The 17,848-nt window shown below is 38.0% G+C and overlaps 1 protein-coding gene across 3 annotated transcripts in view; it reads left to right on the top strand.

The window, feature by feature from the left end:
- Positions 1-15,976, top strand: part of LOC112983250 (transient receptor potential cation channel subfamily M member 6) — a 96,319-nt gene extending 80,343 nt beyond the window's left edge. For all 3 annotated transcript variants that reach the window (XM_064502925.1, XM_026100239.2, XM_026100240.2), the window contains exons 35-40: positions 1,307-1,593; positions 1,859-1,941; positions 4,088-4,293; positions 6,304-6,355; positions 11,465-11,571; positions 12,562-15,976. In XM_064502925.1, the coding sequence (XP_064358995.1) occupies positions 1,307-1,593; positions 1,859-1,941; positions 4,088-4,293; positions 6,304-6,355; positions 11,465-11,571; positions 12,562-12,677 (851 nt within the window). In that variant the 3' untranslated portion in view covers positions 12,678-15,976. The remainder of the gene's footprint in view (positions 1-1,306; positions 1,594-1,858; positions 1,942-4,087; positions 4,294-6,303; positions 6,356-11,464; positions 11,572-12,561) is intronic.
- Positions 15,977-17,848: the final 1,872 nt, after the last annotated feature.

The following is a 17,848-nucleotide window of genomic DNA, read 5'->3' as shown; positions in this document are numbered from 1 at the left end:
TTTAAATTAACGTGCGTACAAAGTCTCATGTTCAGCAGCACCTACGTTTGTGCTAACTGCTGACTTGGGGGTAGAAATCTACTTATTTCTCTCTGGATCCAGTTTGTCCTTCCTTTTTACATTCTTTGCCACTAGCAGATGCAGTTACCTTGTCACGCTTGCCAGTGAATACCTATTTCCTATGAATTAACATTGCAAATAATGTGAGTTACAAGAAGGAGAGCCAGGTTTAAAAAAACAGTCTCCTTTCTGTTTACAGAAAGTAGTTTACAGATGATGGCAACAGGAAGGTGTCCCACTTGCACTGCAAGAGAGGAGTGCTATTACAGCTACATAGGGAGACAGACTGTGACTGAATTGAAGCTCACCAGATTTGTTCTGCTTTCAGAAAAATGTTGTTAGTGGGAGCAGAACTTCTGAAATTTTGTGCGCTACAAGTAACACCGAAATTTCTGGGAAAAAGACAAATCTTACTTTAAAATGGCAAACTGAAAACTTTCTGTTCATTTGCTTTAACTTGTTCTCCTTGGATTGCTCTCTAAAACAGAACTTTAAATACCAAGGAAAAATTGAGCTCTTTTCAGTTCGGATTCTACCTTCCCTTGTTCATCATGGCCAGTTCATTACTTTTGACACAACTCAGCTGACTGTCTGCCAAACAATGTAGCAATATCCAGGCCTTTAATTTTGGAGTAGATAACACATTTATCTACTTGTTTGACTTCTTTACTAGTTTGTTTAATTAAGCACAATTACAGTGCTGTGTGTGTTCCATCAATCATGATTAACTTAAAACAAGTCTTAATAAACATTTTCCTTCTACATAAATGAAGAAACAAAGGGAGTCCTACTAAAGATACTTAGATTTAAGTTCATCCATTCGCGATAAAGTGATAATCCTTTAAAAACATGTATTTTTAAAGTCCAGTCATCCTTAAATACTTAAAAACTATGGCGGAGGAGACTGTTTTTATGAATACCAGAATATCAAAGGGATATTTTGCATGTGTGGAAAAGCGCATGAGTTCTTAAATTCATCTGTGTTCAGAGGCTTGATACAAGCTCTTTGGACCACTTATGTTATCACAGTAGATCTTAAGTGGAATATATGTAATAAGTAGTGTAAATTTAGATAGGGGTGGTTTTCACACAAATGAACAATAATGATAAAAAAAGCTGTCTCTTTAAGTGTGGCTTACACAGGCCTGAAAAGTGGTGTGTGGTTTTAAGATGTCAAATCAAAATGCAGTTCTCTCCTGTTTCTGTGATGGGTGACTTTTACCAACAAAATTCTGTTTTTTTTCAGCCGGAGAAGAAGTGACGGTCTATCGGCTAGAAGAGAGTTCGCCTGTGAACCTCGACAAAAGCATATCGTCTTGGTCCCAGCGTGGTATGGCTGCAATGATCCAAGTCTTATCACGGGAGGAGATGGATGGGGGTCTGCGGAGAGCCATGAAAGTCATTTGTACTTGGTCTGAGAATGATGTATTAAAGTTGGGACAAGTCTTCATTGTGAAGTCTTTTCTGCCAGAGGTGGTTCAGACCTGGCAAAAGATCTTTCACGATGGCACAGTGCTACATCTCTGCCTGAAGGTGAGTTCATACCTTAGGGGACACAGACCAGTCTAGTTTGACATGTCTTAAAAGTTATACTGGTTATACTGGTAATGCCTTCAGCATACTAGACCTGTGGTTTGATATTACTCTTTGGAAAGGCAAATGATTTTGAAGAATATCTATTTCCCTTTTGTACACAATATGCGAACAATCAGCTGAATTCTTTTTTGTTTTTTGACAATTAATGGTATCTTTCTACATGATAGCATGTGAGTAATGTTTATAGCATGCTTTTCTTTAGGAGATACAACAGCAAAGGGCTGCCCAGAAGTTAATCTATACCTTCAATCAAGTGAAGCCTCATACTATTCCATATACTCCAAGGTAGGAGAACAGTCTTTAAGTATCGGGTTTCTCTTCTCAGCTGTATCTCAGATCCAACACAGCCTCCTTTCCACAGTGGGTCAACATAGCTGCTGCTTAGACAGTCTCATTATATACCTGGGTTCATCGAGATAAATCAGGATGGAAGATGACAGTGATGGCAGTGGCTTAAACAAGAGGCTGTTAATGAAAAGAAGTTTTCAGCAAGAGACTTAAAAAAATAAGGTTTACTGCCTGTTTCTTGAAGTCTGTTTTCTGATGCCAGTGTTTTTACAGGAGGAATTATCTGGTAGATAATATTTGAGCATGTGGCTGAAGAAGGGAAGATATCTGAGCCAGTGGGTGGGGAAATTTTATGTATTAGAGGGTTGGCATTAGCCAAAGCAGACTGTTAATACCTTTTAGGTCCATTTCAATCATATATATATATATATATATATACACATATATGTGTATAGATATGTTTATAACAGTGAGGGAAAAATATCCATGCCTTTCATATTATTTGAATAATGCTAAAGCTTTTGATTAGGAACTGATTAAACTGAAATACGTACATTTTGAGAAGCAAGCCATTGCCCTGCACACAGTCTGTTTCTAAAGCATCTCTTATATCACCATATTTTGAATGTTTCCATACATGTCTGTATTCATTTGGTAAAACAGATCATAATTTGGGTATTGAGTACTTACAATAAAGTTTTACTGTTTCTTTTGCAAGGGACTTTATAGACCATGACAAGAAACATTGGGCCTTCAGTTCATAAAACACTTGAAAATTTCAGCAGAGTAAAATGGCTTTTTGCATTATGAGAGCTTAGTCACATCTTTAGGGGAGATAAGGACATCTGGCTTAAAAAGTGCTAGGACATGTATTTCTTACCTGTATCAGAAGAGACTTTTCCTTCTGGTTACCTTTTTCTCTCCCATTCCCATAAGCTCTCTCTAGAATTGTCTCATTTTAGATCTGCTCTACCGAAGTGGCACAATCCCACTTTGATAACATACTTTCCCTTGTCTTAGTGGGCATGGATTTGACAGTGAAATAGTGAAGAAAGAGAGATACACAATTTCAAGTCATTATTTGGGAAAAAGCAAGATGAACTGAGCTGTTGCGCATTTTCTTTAGTAGCAATTGGTTGGCTGCTCAGTGCCTGCTCAGTGAATGGCCAACTGGTATGTGCTTAAGGCACAGCACATGTTGCCTGCTAGGGATGTCACAGGAGGTGAGAAGGGGTGGGAGAATAATGGTTTTAGGACAATAATCTACTGGAAGCCAGGATTCCTTATTTCTCCCCCTCCTTAAGCAATTATTTAAAGATATAGTTGCCTATGCTCTTCTTTAAGAGAAATTTCTGTCTTCAGTACTAGTACTGAAAATTTTGGGATACAGTGAGATGTGTTTTAAAGGATGTTTTTGAGGTATTCATTTCCAAGAAGCCTTGCTTCTCCCTTCCTCCCATTTGAATGGAAGCCGTAATTTTCGTGGTAGGAGCACAGTGGACTTTACCATTACAGCACTACAAACAGAAATTTGATTCTTTCCCTCTGCAGAAGATGGCAAAAAGGGAGACATCTGGCAGGGCACTTAGTCACTGGCTACTCTTCCACATGACTTTTCTAGTGATTCCACTGAGTTTTGTGGAGTTACACCCCTGTATATAATGGTTTGAGTCAATTATCATGGATAGTGAATAGTTTATATAACTGCTTCCATTTGCCAAAATAATATTATCAGCCTTTTAAGAGGAAGGTAAGTATCTCTGAACTATGTCTTTATAGGTGGATCTGGTGGCAAAATAAACTTCTTGGTGATGCTGTTCCTTAGCCCTTGAGCAAGAATTGCTTTTTATTCAATTAACATAAGAGAATTTGTGTAGGCAGTTTATAGGTTGGCTGGAGTAAATCAGACTATGTTGTTTGTCCATAAACTATACCTTCTGAGGAAGTGCTTTGTTCTGAGTGTTATCAAACCCAGAAGGCCTTCCTGATGTCTACCATTTGTTACCTCCTGCTGTTGAAAGTGCTCCAGCCGGGGAAGACATGCCCACCTTTTTGGTATATTTGCTTTGCATCGTGCTGTGCTCTGACTGTGAAGATGTTTGTTACTGTGCCAGCTCCTGATAGACAGCATTTATATATACAGGTTCCTGGAAGTTTTCCTCATCTACTGCCATTCAGTCAACCAGTGGCTGACCATTGAGAAGTACATGACTGGCGAGTTTCGGAAATACAACAACAACAATGGAGATGAGATCTCTCCCAGCAGCTTGCTGGAAGAGTTGATGCTGGCCTTCTCCCATTGGACCTATGTGTATACCCGTGGGGAGCTCCTTGTCCTGGATTTGCAAGGTAAGTGCTGGCATGGAACAGTTTTATCATGAAACCCAAAGAAAGCACTTCTCTCAAAGGAGAATTTAATATGGAGGAATGGGCCAAATTCTCTTCTCATTTCCATACTGGCAAAGCTCAAGCAACCCCTGGGTATCTTTCACGTAGCATTGGTAAATGCGCATCCACAGAGCTGCGCTGGATTTTTGTAGGTATAAGGGGAAAATAATGTAGCCTCAAATACATCTAGGCAGCATGGACAAGCAGCAGGCAGTTAAAGCATGCAGGAACACTTCAACCAGCTCCAAAAAAACCACTCCACAGTTCTAAAATATTTTTATATTTATTAAGATATATAGATAATACATAGATTCAAGCGTACCCCTGTACATTATATATGCACAGCTGCATGTATGTGTGTGTGTATATCTGTCAGAATACTGAGAACTGTTATCTGTATTTTTTATTTTTCTTATTAATAAATCGGTAAGCAGTTTACATAAGCTGCAAGCCTGAATACTATTCACAAAGTCTGGTGGCTCCTTCAAAGAGCATGTGATCTCTTTACAGTACATGTGTAAGTGGGAACATGGCATATTTTAAAGAGATAAAACAGTTGACAATGTTCAGAAGACGAACAGCACCCATCAAACAGTATAAACACCATTGTTTGTCATTTCTGTCAAGGGAAATGTGTATGGGTAGACAGAGACTTAACATATTTACATTTTACAGCATTCAGAAGCTGTGAATTACAAAAAGACATGCTTATTATGCAAAATAAACCTATAATTCTATCCTTGCCTTCATTTGGTTGTAGCTGCACATTAAAAAAATGCAGAAGGAGTAAGTGTGTCTTCACTGTAGCTTACTGGAATTTGTCTTAAATTTGCTTGGGTTTATTATACAACTCCCGACAGTTCCAGACCAACTGTGTTGGCTCAAATATGGAAAAGTTAAACATCTGTGTAAATCGCATCAAGACTGGAGCTTCAGTTTTCATCTCAAACAAGGAAATGGACTGAAATCTTTGCAGACTTCTTTACTTCTTTTGCATCTGCTCTAGTTTTGGTCTCATGTTTATCTTGTAGTAAACCCCTTGTTCTCTAATCTGGAGTTTAGGAAAAGTCTAAAGCTGCTTCTCTTGGAGTTTTAATAGGACTTATCTCTATCAAACAAAAGTTATATTATACTATAACCATCTCATACACATACACTATATTTTGTCTAATTTACCTCAGCTGAAATGGCCCTTAATGAAAGGAGTGGATTTGGGGGTATTTCAGTTACAAAATGCTATTTCCACAATCTTTACCGGTGTTAGTTGCAGAACATAAGCTCATCATCAGTGGCCTATGGAAATAAAAATAATTGCATAGCATACGCTCATAGACTTCATTCTTTAGTTGAAAAATAATCATTTCCCCAGATAAAAGGAAAGAGCTTTCTGGTAAAATGGAAGTATGCCATCAGTTTGGGGAGAACTGCAAAATATGTATAAGCATTCACTGCAAATGCATATTTAATTTCCTTCTGTGACCACTCAGAAGAGAAAAGGATAACAGATCCAAGCATTTGCTCATAACATGGCTGAATAATGAGTTATGTCTCATGCTTCGTACCTTGAGGAGAACCTGTATCTGGAGTAGATCCATTGAAATCAGTAGGAGTTTACACCTGATTAATACCTTTATTCCAACCTAAATAAAAGTGTTAGTCTTGGTTACATTTTGCTTAGTTATTTCAGCTTCAGCATAATTTTTAGTGGTTACAATTATTTGCATAAGCCTTCAGTCTACATAGAAATAAACCACAAAGTAGCTGAAGTCAGGACCATAAGGAGAACTCTAAATATTTGCCTGTAGTTGACAGTTTTTTGTAGTCTTATCAGGTACTTTTTAACTCATGACCACTCTAACTGTGACATTTTTATGATCTACAAAGAAAATGGATAATCACATATTTTTAAGCACCATGTTCTGAGAGCGTTACTGCTATCCCTTATAACACACACTGTTGATTTTATTGTAGGTGTTGGGGAAAACCTTACTGATCCATCTGTGATTAAACCTGAAGACAAGAAGTAAGTTTCTCTCTGAGGAAGTTATCATTCATGTCAGACATTCTGCGATATTCAATACATTTTGGATCTGGGGAGCTGCATGCGTCCCAGCTCCCACATCTGATGAGGGGTATATGAAAGGTGGGGAAAGTCTTACGTTGCTGTGCTGGGAGCACATGAGTTTTCCAGGGAGAGCGGGAATGGGAGACTGGACTCCATAACTCTCTTAGTAAATATGCACCTAAAGAGTTCATTAGTGACTTTAATGTATTTCTGTTTCCCCCGTCTGGTGGGGTGCTGCTTCATTGAGTATATAGGGCCACAGGGCTTAAGAAAGTGAGGAGAGGGCCATGCACATAAGGCTCTGGATTTCTGATCTTTCCGATAGGTCCTAATGGTGCATTTAAGCCTACTGCACCTTACAGGCTAAGAGCCATGACATGGAGATATTTAATCATGCACTGCAGGTCACAAAAATCAGCGAGGCTGCATAGAAGTAGCAATCTGGCTTCGTGCATTAAATTGCAGAATCAGGGCTAGTATCTAGGCAGATGTTGCAGCTGTGTGCAATAAGTAAAACAGCCACACCAGTCCTCACATGTGGAGTATGAGACAAACACAGCTGGCTCCTGGATACACCCCCAGGCATGCCTCCGTGCCCTTCATGTCTTGCCATGTCGGCCCACTCCGTGTGCCTGAGGCTCTCTGAGACAGGGCTGTGAGTCCCTTGTTGATTGTATCGCTGTGAGCCGACCTGCAGATCAGATATGGAGCAGAGGAGAGGCTGTGGCATCGAGGAGTGCTACCCTGTAGGGCCCGCTTCTCTGAGGGGGTCTTCCTCGACCCACATGTCTTGCCAGCTGCTGCGTGCTCAGCTGGGCTCCCCCTCGCTCAGATCATGTCATCTGATGAAAAAGGTTTCTCAATTTGGGCAGGAAAGAAGATACAAATGTGAATAATCTGATTTAATGCAAGGAGAAATTAATGACAGAAATACTAGATGATTTCCTCAGAACTCAGAACAAGTCCATTTTGGAGGCAGACTCTTAGTTCTGGGACCAGTGTTAATATTTCATTAATAAGATTAGTAATAAATGACTGTATTAATGTTGCATGAATGTTTAATTATGAATGCAGGTGTATTGGCCATATAATATTTATTCTGAAAGCAACATCAAAAATACGCTGAACACTTCACAGAGATAAAGTCTTTGCCCTAAGTAGGTCATAGGATCTTGACAGAAGCACAAGGAGCGCTTAGGAGAGAGAGTCAGAGACATCAATTATATAGTTGTTCACTACATAGATTTGAGTAAATGTTTTTAAAGTATTGCGATAGATGAACAAAGGCCTGGCTCACTGCTATTCAAGTGGATTTTTTACTTCAGTGGAAGCAAATATGTAAGCTAAATAAACCATTGGTGTGACTTATTACTGATGACTGTGGCCACAATCATTAGACCACGGTAATTCTCATGGCAGCTCAGCTTATATAAATAATATTTACCCATGTTATCTTGAAGGGTAAGTTTGTTAGCATCCTTCTGGATTATTTTTGTCATTAAATAATTTTGTCATGCTTACTAAAATTTGATCCTGCAAATTCTATTTTCAAAACTTCTTGGTTTGTTTCTATCATCTGCAGTACAGTCAAGTCTTAGTTAAAGAGCAAATGTTGATTAATTAATCAAACCAGCTTGATTTTCTTATGTTCTGGAAAATCTTCAGAACAGCAAGTTGTGAAACTATATTGTTTTGATTCAGGGATCTGAAGGAATAAGACAGTGAAACTGCAGATGGATTCTGTAAGCAGCCAGCAGATACCCAATTCTAAGGCATGCTTTCTAAAATAATAATAATGTAAATGCACTTTCTTTGCTCTAACCTTCACTCCGTCACAGGGGAAACATTTCTAGCAGTATCAAGATCTGTTTTATGTTTTCATTTGTAAATAACATACTTCATCAAAACCTGTGTGCTGCCTCAAAAGTTGCTTTGAGCTCACATTCTCTTAGAAGCCTGGGAGACAGTAGATGGCATCTGACTGACAGGGCTGATACAAATTTTAGCACTACTTATAATTACATTATTTATGTTTTGTTTCTGTAACTCCATTGATTTAGTAGCTCATGTCATTATCTTGTAATGAGTCTTTTCTTTCATGCATTCCACACACTGTCTTGGAATAGAGTTTTTAATGGCAAAATGTAACCCCTATATTTGTGGTAGTGAAGCATTATATCTTGGTTTTATATACAGTACCAAGCTAAAAATAACAGATCTTCTTGGAAAGTATTCCTGACGCTGTAGAGTCTCAGACAGATCCCAAACTGGTGTATATCGTTGTGACTTCACGGATATTTAACACGTATTGAAGACCTGACCATGTACAGTTCATGGAATGAATGAAGTGGGAAAAAAAGATGCAGGTAAAATGTACACTGAAAGATTTCCTGTAAAAGCAGAAGTAGTCAAGGTACAACAGCAGGATCATGACACAGTGCAATCCCTGCAGACTCTTGTACCGCCGAAATGTTGGGAAGACATGCCTCATAAGTAATACTCTTTTCAGTGTGTAGCACTTGCCACATCCACAACAAAGTCTGTACTGGTAAAGCTTTCACAGACGCAAGGTGCGGGATGTCTGTAGAGTAGATGATGAGAATTGTGGACCAAGTTTCAAACTAGAAAGAACTGATGCATTAGGCCTGTTGAGAGAGATGAAGAAAAGGGCCCTAGCAGGCAAAAAACTCATTACGAACATGTGAAAAGGAGGAGTCAGAGGTGCTAGATCTTTCAGTCTCCCTTTTGAAAGCTCTCAAGCAGATAGTGATGGGCTGAAGGTTGTAGCTACTGTTAGATAGGGCTCTGCACAAAAGGAGAAATGGTCTTTTTTTTTTTTTTTTTTTTTTTTTTTTTTAAACCTGGTAGCTCATATAAATGTACCTGCTCAGGATGCAGGAAAGTGGGGCTCAGTTTTTATCTCTCTTTGGAGAGACCATGAATAACCAGGAGAGTAACCTCATTTGTAGAATGTGTGTAGGGTTAGAGGGGACCTTAAGGGCTCAGCTGGTTCTCTTTCTGCACCAAGTCATTCCTGTGTCAGGCCTTACAGGTTCTATATGGCCAACTCTTGAGGACTTCCAGGGATGGTGATCCTAAAACCTTCACAGAATATCTGTTTTCAATACTTTGCTATCCTTACTATTAAAAAGATTTACCTGATTTTCCACTGGAAACATTTCTTTCTGGTCCTGTCTATAATTGGCATAGAGGACAAATCTTCAATCAGTTTGAAACAGTTCCTATGTTCTACTTCAGTTTCTTTCTTCTGTTTTTAGGCCACCCTCTCAAGTTTTTGTTTGTGTCCTGATTTATAGACTGCTGGTCATTCTCATTCTTTCCCTAATTCGTCCTCATCTTTCTTGAAATAAGTTTCCAAAATTGAATGTAACAATCCTCTTGAACCATAACCAGTGCTGGGTAGAGAGGAAGGATTACCTCATATATGTTCCAGACAGTATCGCTCGTTATATGTCCCACAATAACATGGGAAAATTATGTCTTTCTTGTGGCATTTGCTGCACTTTGCATGGAATAATCTAAGAAGAAATATCAGAGTGGTTCTGTAGCTTAGTAGTTATGTTTCCGGTACCTGCTCAATCAAATATTTGTCTATTCTATTCTTACTGGCATTTTACCAGGTTAGACCAAAGGCTGGAAATGGCTATGTAGGATTGTGTCATTTAAAGTGTATATATGGCACATAAGTAATGTTCCACTTCTTATCTGTTTTGATGCACTGATTTGCAGTAAAGGTTGATTAGACTAGTGCTTGAATGAACCAGGAGACAGACACTATTTACTGTCTGCCAGAAATTAGACAGATATTAAGCTTTCAATATGAGTTTTGGCTAATCATTGCACTTCTCCCATGTGAAAGGGGAGAACTTGTCATGTTTGCGAACTGTTCTCCTTATATATATTTATCTTCTGAGTGTGGATTACAGGAAGATTTGAGAGAGTTAAAATCTGTTTTCTATAGCTTCTCAGAGCTATAATTGATTTCAGATTTTAAAATGTGTTGTTTCCACTCTGCATATCATTAAAATAAAATATTAGCTTTCATAAAGTTTCTTTGGAAGTGTTTCTTGTGTGCTGTGTTCCATGATGTCTAGAATGTCAATTAAATTCTTGAAAACAATGGTGGAGCAATATTAAAATTAATGAACACTGATCTTTCAGACTACATTAAGAATCTGTTATAATTATGTGGTACTTCTAATACGTGTCTGGGTATAGCCTGCTTATGTTTGTAATTGTGTTGGCTTCATCCAGAATATGCAATACGCATTCACAAATGGATCCCTTAGTAATGTTGCTGAATTGGCCAGAGTGCAGACACACAGAAACGAGCATAGAAAGAAGCCAATAAATTTTAAAGCTTTGCTTGCCAGCAGTGTACTATATTCTTTTTCTGTGCTGCATATTGATATGACTGGGGCTCTGCTTCCTTTGGGTAACCTGGTTTTCTGTTCTTAAATGAAGCAAAAGTTCTGCTGAATTTCACCTCTTTGCTAGCTCTGGTTTGTTCCCAGATGTCCACGATCGAAACCAAAATCAAGCCAGTTGCTCGATGAGAATGGACAACATTTCCAACAGAGTCATTCATGTTCTGGCATATGCTCTCTGAATGCTGCTGTGCCCGATTTTCTACTAAGCCCTTTAGTGGGAAGTGCTGGGTCTGCCCTGTATCTCTCCAGGGCAGGTCACAGCATGGCTATGCTGCATCTCTGAGATGCAGTACTGGATTAAGTAGCTGTGGGGTATATATATCTGGTATATATCTAGGCTAATACTTTACCAGAATTGGCAGTTTTCTTGGCCCTGAGCTAACTTGTGATTGTGATTATCTTTATGCAAAGGGCTAACTTAACTCTGATTTAATAAATAGAAAATGTCATCACCCTAATGAGAAGTCACCCCGAGACAATTTCTCTATAATCTGAAGAAAAATAAAGATATTTGCCTTTGAACTTTACTTCTAGAACCTTGCATTCTTCCTCATTTTTTTTATACTGGAATTGCTTTGTTTTGGTTTCATTGATTATTTTACATTATTTCTTTCAGATCTGGAAAAATGGTATTTGGACCAGCAAACCTAGGAGAAAATGCAATAAGAAACTTCATTGCAAAGCACCGTTGTAACTCTTGCTGCAGGAAGCTGAAACTTCCTGGTATGCAAAATAAAGATTAATTTTTAATCTCTAACTTTTTGAATGCAAGATAATAAAGACCAAAGTATGACAGAAAGACAGGAATTGAAATTCAACTGAGTTGTGATGAACACTGAAATAGAGTTGGCACACTCTTTCTGGGCAAAGGCAAATAGGAAAATATTTTTCTGTCACCTTACTCCTTTGCCCAGCAACCATGTTAGGGTTTGATGATGCTGGTCTGATGTTAGCAGTCAGTTGGTTAGCTTGTACACACTGAGTTGTTTCCTTTGCTGTGTCACGCGATGGATCATTTTTCTGGGAGAATCAATACAGTTAACCTCAGCAATAATTTTTAGAATAAGAGAGGCTAAAGATCTGAGGAGATCTGTAAAAACTAGCAATGCATTAGCCTGGGAAAAACTCACTGCAGCTCTCTTGCCCCTTGAATAGGGTCCTATGCACTGCAACCCTTTCTTCCTGCTTAAATAGATTTCCTGTTGTTTGCGTTAGGTTTGTTAGAACATGCTCCTGTTTTTTTTTTTTGTGATGCAGGTTTAAAGGGCTCGAAGCCAAAATATATTGCTATTTTGGATGAACCTGTATGTTTTTTTCCAGAGGAAAGCTTCTTCCTCTCAGTAGCTACATGGAAAACTGCTGTTTGATTCTGACGTTATTTTTTTGGATTACTTGTGCCTATGGCAGCTAGACATTGGAGAGGAGAAAATCAGCTGAATGAATACAGCAAGAGATGGGTCGTTCCTATCAGCTCACACCATTTTTGGCCTCTCCAGGGCTCACACCATTTTTGGCCTCTCCAGGGCTCACACCATTTTTGGCCTCTCCAGGGCTCTCATCCCTCTGGCTCTGGTTTGCCCCATTGCCAATTCTCGGCTTCCTGGATGCAGCTAACAGGCTGCCACCAGCTGCAGGGCTGCATGCTCTGCTCTGGGCACACATGTTTTTCAAACATTTATTTATTTGTGTCATTGATGTATTTTCTTGCCATAGATTTGAGGAGAAATGACTACATGCTGGAAAGGCTCAGTCCAGCCTTCGAAGGAGAAACAGAGACAGGAGGAGCTGACAGCGTGGACGAGCCCTTGGAGTATGACACGCGGTTGTGAATGGAGCCCACATACTTGCACGCTCAAAAACTGTCCCCTTATCATGGCTGAGGGTCAATCTGAAAGAAAAAAATGTAGACGTCTGTGTGCAGCTTCTTGCTGCCCTCTACGTACTGTATGGGCAAGGAGTCAAAAGCATCTCTGTAGTTATCCCTCTCCCGTCCGCTCGGGCTGGTCCTGCTGGTACTGTTCAGTAAACTGCCGGGAGCACGTCAGCCCTTGGCAGGATGAACTGTTCCATCAGTGCCTTTTTTGGGGAAATGTGGTTAATGATGCCAAAGTGTGTGTGCTTGCTTAAAAAAATGACTGCAACCAACATATTTCCATGGAGGAATGATTTGATGTTTTTCTGTCTGCTCTGTAGTAAAAACTACATGTATACACATGTATAAACCATTCATTTTCAGATGCAGAGCCCACTCAACCCCGTGCTCATTTTTGTCCTGTGCACAGGAGACTCTTCAAGAAATTGCAGAAAAATTATTCTCTCTTTATTGTTCATTTTGATGCAGTGACAAGTCAAGAGTGTATGAGAAATCAGTGGTTTAAACAACAGTTATGGATATAGCAGGTAGATTGCAAAATTTTATGGGAGCTTCATCTTCAATTGTTTTCACATACCAAGACTTTAATAAAGTCGAACAGTGAAGGGTTGGACCCACAAGTATCACTGGCCTTTCCCGTTTTGAGTTGATGGAACTGAAAAATCCACTATCTTTAATACAAACAAGAACTAAACAACGATCTTGAACATGATTCTGTTTTTAACCAGGATCTGGGTTTTTTAAAATATTTTGGCTTCAGAATGTTTTTAGTTCTTTAAGTTGTAAATTGCAACCAAGATTTGAAAATGCACAAAAAATAGTATGTTCCACTTAGTACTTAGCTGCTTATTGTCAATGTCAGGCTATACACAGGATTTTTTTCTACCAGTGGTGCAGTTAGATGCAGATGCTGCAAAAGTATCCACATGTTTCTATTGATATCCTGTGATTTCAGTAGAACCTCTCAATATAGAAAAATCTAGTATGTGCGATTTGCTTTGTAGAATCAGGATCTAAAGGAACTGCTCAGCATAAATATCTCTAATACAACTTACATTGTATTAGAGATCACTTTTATCATTAATGAAAATTTGTACTTTTGTATTAACAGGAGAAATACTTAATCTTGAAATATAAGTCATCAGAAAATTTTACACTTGAATACAAAACAAAATCATATTTCCATCACAACTGATAGTAAGTACATTGTTGTGTAAGGGGACTACTTGTGATGATTTATCATTCATTTGGTATATTTAGAAAATGTGTATGTATACATAAGAATTAGAGATTACATGTTCCCGGTTTTTGTATTCATTATGATATTATGACACTGACATAAGCTGTATGTTTGCCTCAGATGCCTTCAGTTTGTGAGAGCATCCTGAAGACATACTTTTGCTTTTTTCTTATCATTTTGGTAAGATTATTTTTATGGAAAATAATGCCTCGCTTGTATTAATTTGTACTCATTTTGCAAAAATGACCCCCCCCCCTTTTTTTTTTTTGAAGCCGTTCAACATATTGGCAAGCTTTTGCTTGTCTGTGAAAGTGATTAATTGCATCTCTGCATAATGGTGGTGGATTTTGATCCCTTTGCTGATAAGATAGTGGATCTACTTCCAATGATTATTCTTTTAAAATTTGCCTTTAGGAAGAGACCTACTTAGTGCTGTCCTTTAAAGAACAAACTTTCTCTGGAAGTTATCTAACTTTTAGCATGCCTTTAAATTCACTTAAGTTATATGAGACTTCAGTATGCCTTTAAAGTTAAGGACTATTTAAGTCTTATCCTGATAGTGTTGTTTTCCTCACTCATTGCCATAAATTCTTGCATCAAAAGAATGGAATTATGCACACTTACGTATTAGACACAAAAAATAAGCCCCACAGCAGTTTGGGCTTAAGCACCTTTTGTTTCTTTTTGTGTTTCAAAGATATTACTAAATCATACTTTAGATTACCTTTTCTTAACAAACATCCTGTTGCCTTCGAGAGCGAGTGGCTTCTGAATTCATAACAATGCTTGTAAGAACTGCTATGGTGTTTCAGGTTCATCTTATCCCTTTTTATAATGTTCCCATCCATGTACATACTGCCCTCACTTCAATTTAGGGGTTCTCACAAAATGACTGTCCATTATAAAATACAACTTATAAAACATGTTTTATGTCTAACTTTGCTCAGTGTCAAGTATTAATGCAGTGAACCAAGAAAAGAATGCATTTGAAATTGTTCCGTTGTATACTTGTAGCAGCGCATTAATTTTTCCATACATGGAGACTAAGCAGAAAAATTCCAGTGATTCTGGGTGCTAATTAATTTTTCCTCACCTTATTTTTTCACTTTTTTGGAAGGCCTGCTTTACACTTCACTAAACTGTAAGTTTGGGTAATTTGTTTAAAAATCCTTTTTACTCCTACCTTTGTCATAGTTCAGTACTAAATAGTAATGAAAATAATTTGAAAAGGTTTATTTTCTTTTTCTTTTGAGTCCTTGGTGTCTTTCTTGCTCCAGATTCTATACTCTTTTTAAATTGTCTTTTGATGTCTAAATGCTGACCACAGATTGAAGCCTTGGCATGCTGAAAAAATGAAAAAAAAAACAAAAACAAAAAACAGTGGCCCTTAGTGGGAAGAGCAGTAAGCCTCGTATTAAAACCACAGTGCATGTGGAAAGAGATTTGCAGGATAGGGCTCAGCTGCTGCATGCTTGTTCCATGACAAGAAATGTGGAAGAGAAAATCCTACATGTCAAACCTTAGTTTTCTGAAAATTAGTTTCAGTATTTGTTTTTGCTTGAAAGCACGTTTTGGATTTTTTTAATTTATTCTTCTGATGGATTCAGAATAAGCCCTGCTTACTTCGTTGAAAAAAGTGAGGCAGTAGGTGATGTAGAAGCTCTGAAAAAAAATTGAAACCAAAGAACTTGTAAACTCACATTTTAATGTGAACTTAAAAGAAGCTTATTTAAGAATTCAGCTGAGATTGCTCAAAACAAAACGTGAATTTGGCAGCTATCGTGTTGGAGATTTAGCTTAAACATATAACAAATATTCAGACATTGCAAACCTTATTCTCAGGAAGGCTTCTTTCATTTTGTCAGTTGTGGCATTTTCAGGGTGACTTAATTGTTGGTACAGTAAACACAGAAGGGATATTAGATGTCTATTTTCTAGAAATGGATTTGTATTTGATGTACTTTTGTCAATCTATTTCATCCTGTTTCAAAAGAATAAAAATGTATTTTCAAAAATGTTTCTGGTCTTGATGAGTATAGAATGAAGCAGTATGTTTCCAAGTTGTAAGGAAAACAGGTGAAGGTTACATATAGAAAATAATGCAGATTTATATTTATTTGAATTTTTAATCTCAAGATAATAAACATTAATTCTATATGTATCATGTGGTTTTCCGCTCTCCTGAATCTTGTTTTTTAACAGTATAACAACATTAGTTGCTATACTGGAGTCAGTAGGCTTGTAGCAGGCACATACTTGTGCCATAAGTAAATACTTCTTCCCTAGAAAGTACATACTTTATAATGTTCCCTATTAAGTACAACTTAAATTATTAGATGTTCAGTAACCTTTGGATTTTTTTTAGTTGAACTGAGATGCATATTTGAGTCTTAGAAGACTTGGTAGTTAATAAACCAAATCTATGTTTCAGGCTCTTAAGAAAAAGAAATAATCACTTTAATATGACAATATTAATTTTACCCTAATTCTGGATCTGTGTTATGGAATGACCATGCAGCTACTGGTGTAAACAAAGAACTGGTAGAGATTAATGGCGCTCTGTTTACTTCATTGTTTAAGAGACTATTATATCAGCTACTTTTTACATCTATTTTCTATTCTTAGGATGTTGACGCCAATGGTTATCTCACTTTCTGATTGACAAGGAGATCCTAGAAATATAGAAAAGCCTATCCGCAGTGACACTGGCCTTCACATGAACTGTGAGCACCCCAGGTTTGTTAATACTTTCCCTGTTGCTAGACCTCTTACAAAAACTGATAATATTTTCAGCTTTTCTTTACTGTACTCATTATATCTTGAATTATTCTGGAACACACTTTGATCCCCTAATATACGGTAACTATTGCAGGAGAAGGAAAACCTCAAGCTAAAACCAAACAAAAGCTACTTTCATATTTCTTATTTAAATAGTGTATAAGCTGCTGCAAGGCTCTGTTCATTTGCCTATCTGGCATCAGTTCTATTTGCCAAGACAGAGCAAATAAACTAGTGTTTTCAAATAAATTGGTTTCATTTAGATTGTGATGTTTAGTTGTGATAAAATGCTAAAGATTAAGGGAAAAAAAATCAAAAAAAGCACAAAATCCTGGGGAAAAAATGACTATTGCATAAAGAAAGATAGACTGTGCTCTTTGTGTCAGGGATTTAGGTAGAAGTCTAAAACCTTCCATTTCTTAGGCTGTCATTGAACGAACTTGACTTGGATTTTGACATTGTGCAGCCAGGCCAACATACTCACAGCTGGCAGAAAGGAGAAGGAGGAGCAAAAGGAGGGTAAGGAGCAGAGAGGAGTCTCTGACTTCTGAGCCTTTCTGTTGCTGTTCCTGACTGAACTCATCCTGATGAGATATTGCCAACTTCAGCTTGCTCCTGTGATCTGTAGTCAGGCAGGCTCTACTAAAGTGCAGCTCATTTGTGTGTACCGTGTAGACCCAAGACATTTGTGTCAGAGATCTAATATTGAAACAAGTTGAAAGGGGATAGGCTGTTCCACTACTAATGCTGGGGGATTTACTGTAAAAAAATCAGGCAGAATACACTACCAGTGGACAGGTATTTGATGCTTGTGATTAGAAAAAAAAGTGACAAAACATAATATTACTGTAGGAGAAATAAAGTCAATGACACATCTGCAGAGGTACCCACCTGAGTACCCAGCTTTCACTAAGGATTTCCTTCCTTGAACTTTTAGGAATTGGATGTCTCAGCAGCTTCTCAGGAGTTGATTCTGTGGTGTGGTGATGAGGTGGGAATCAGGTTCGACACTGCATCCCAGGTGGCCCAGATTCAAGGGGAGAGTGCCTTACCTGATCGTGAAAAAGAGAGATACTTCTCCTTAGTTGACCCCTACTGTGAAATCAAAG

Source organism: Dromaius novaehollandiae, chromosome Z (assembly GCF_036370855.1).
Source record: "Dromaius novaehollandiae isolate bDroNov1 chromosome Z, bDroNov1.hap1, whole genome shotgun sequence".
Classification (NCBI taxonomy): domain Eukaryota; kingdom Metazoa; phylum Chordata; class Aves; order Casuariiformes; family Dromaiidae; genus Dromaius; species Dromaius novaehollandiae.
This window is presented reverse-complemented; position numbering and strand designations above follow the sequence as displayed.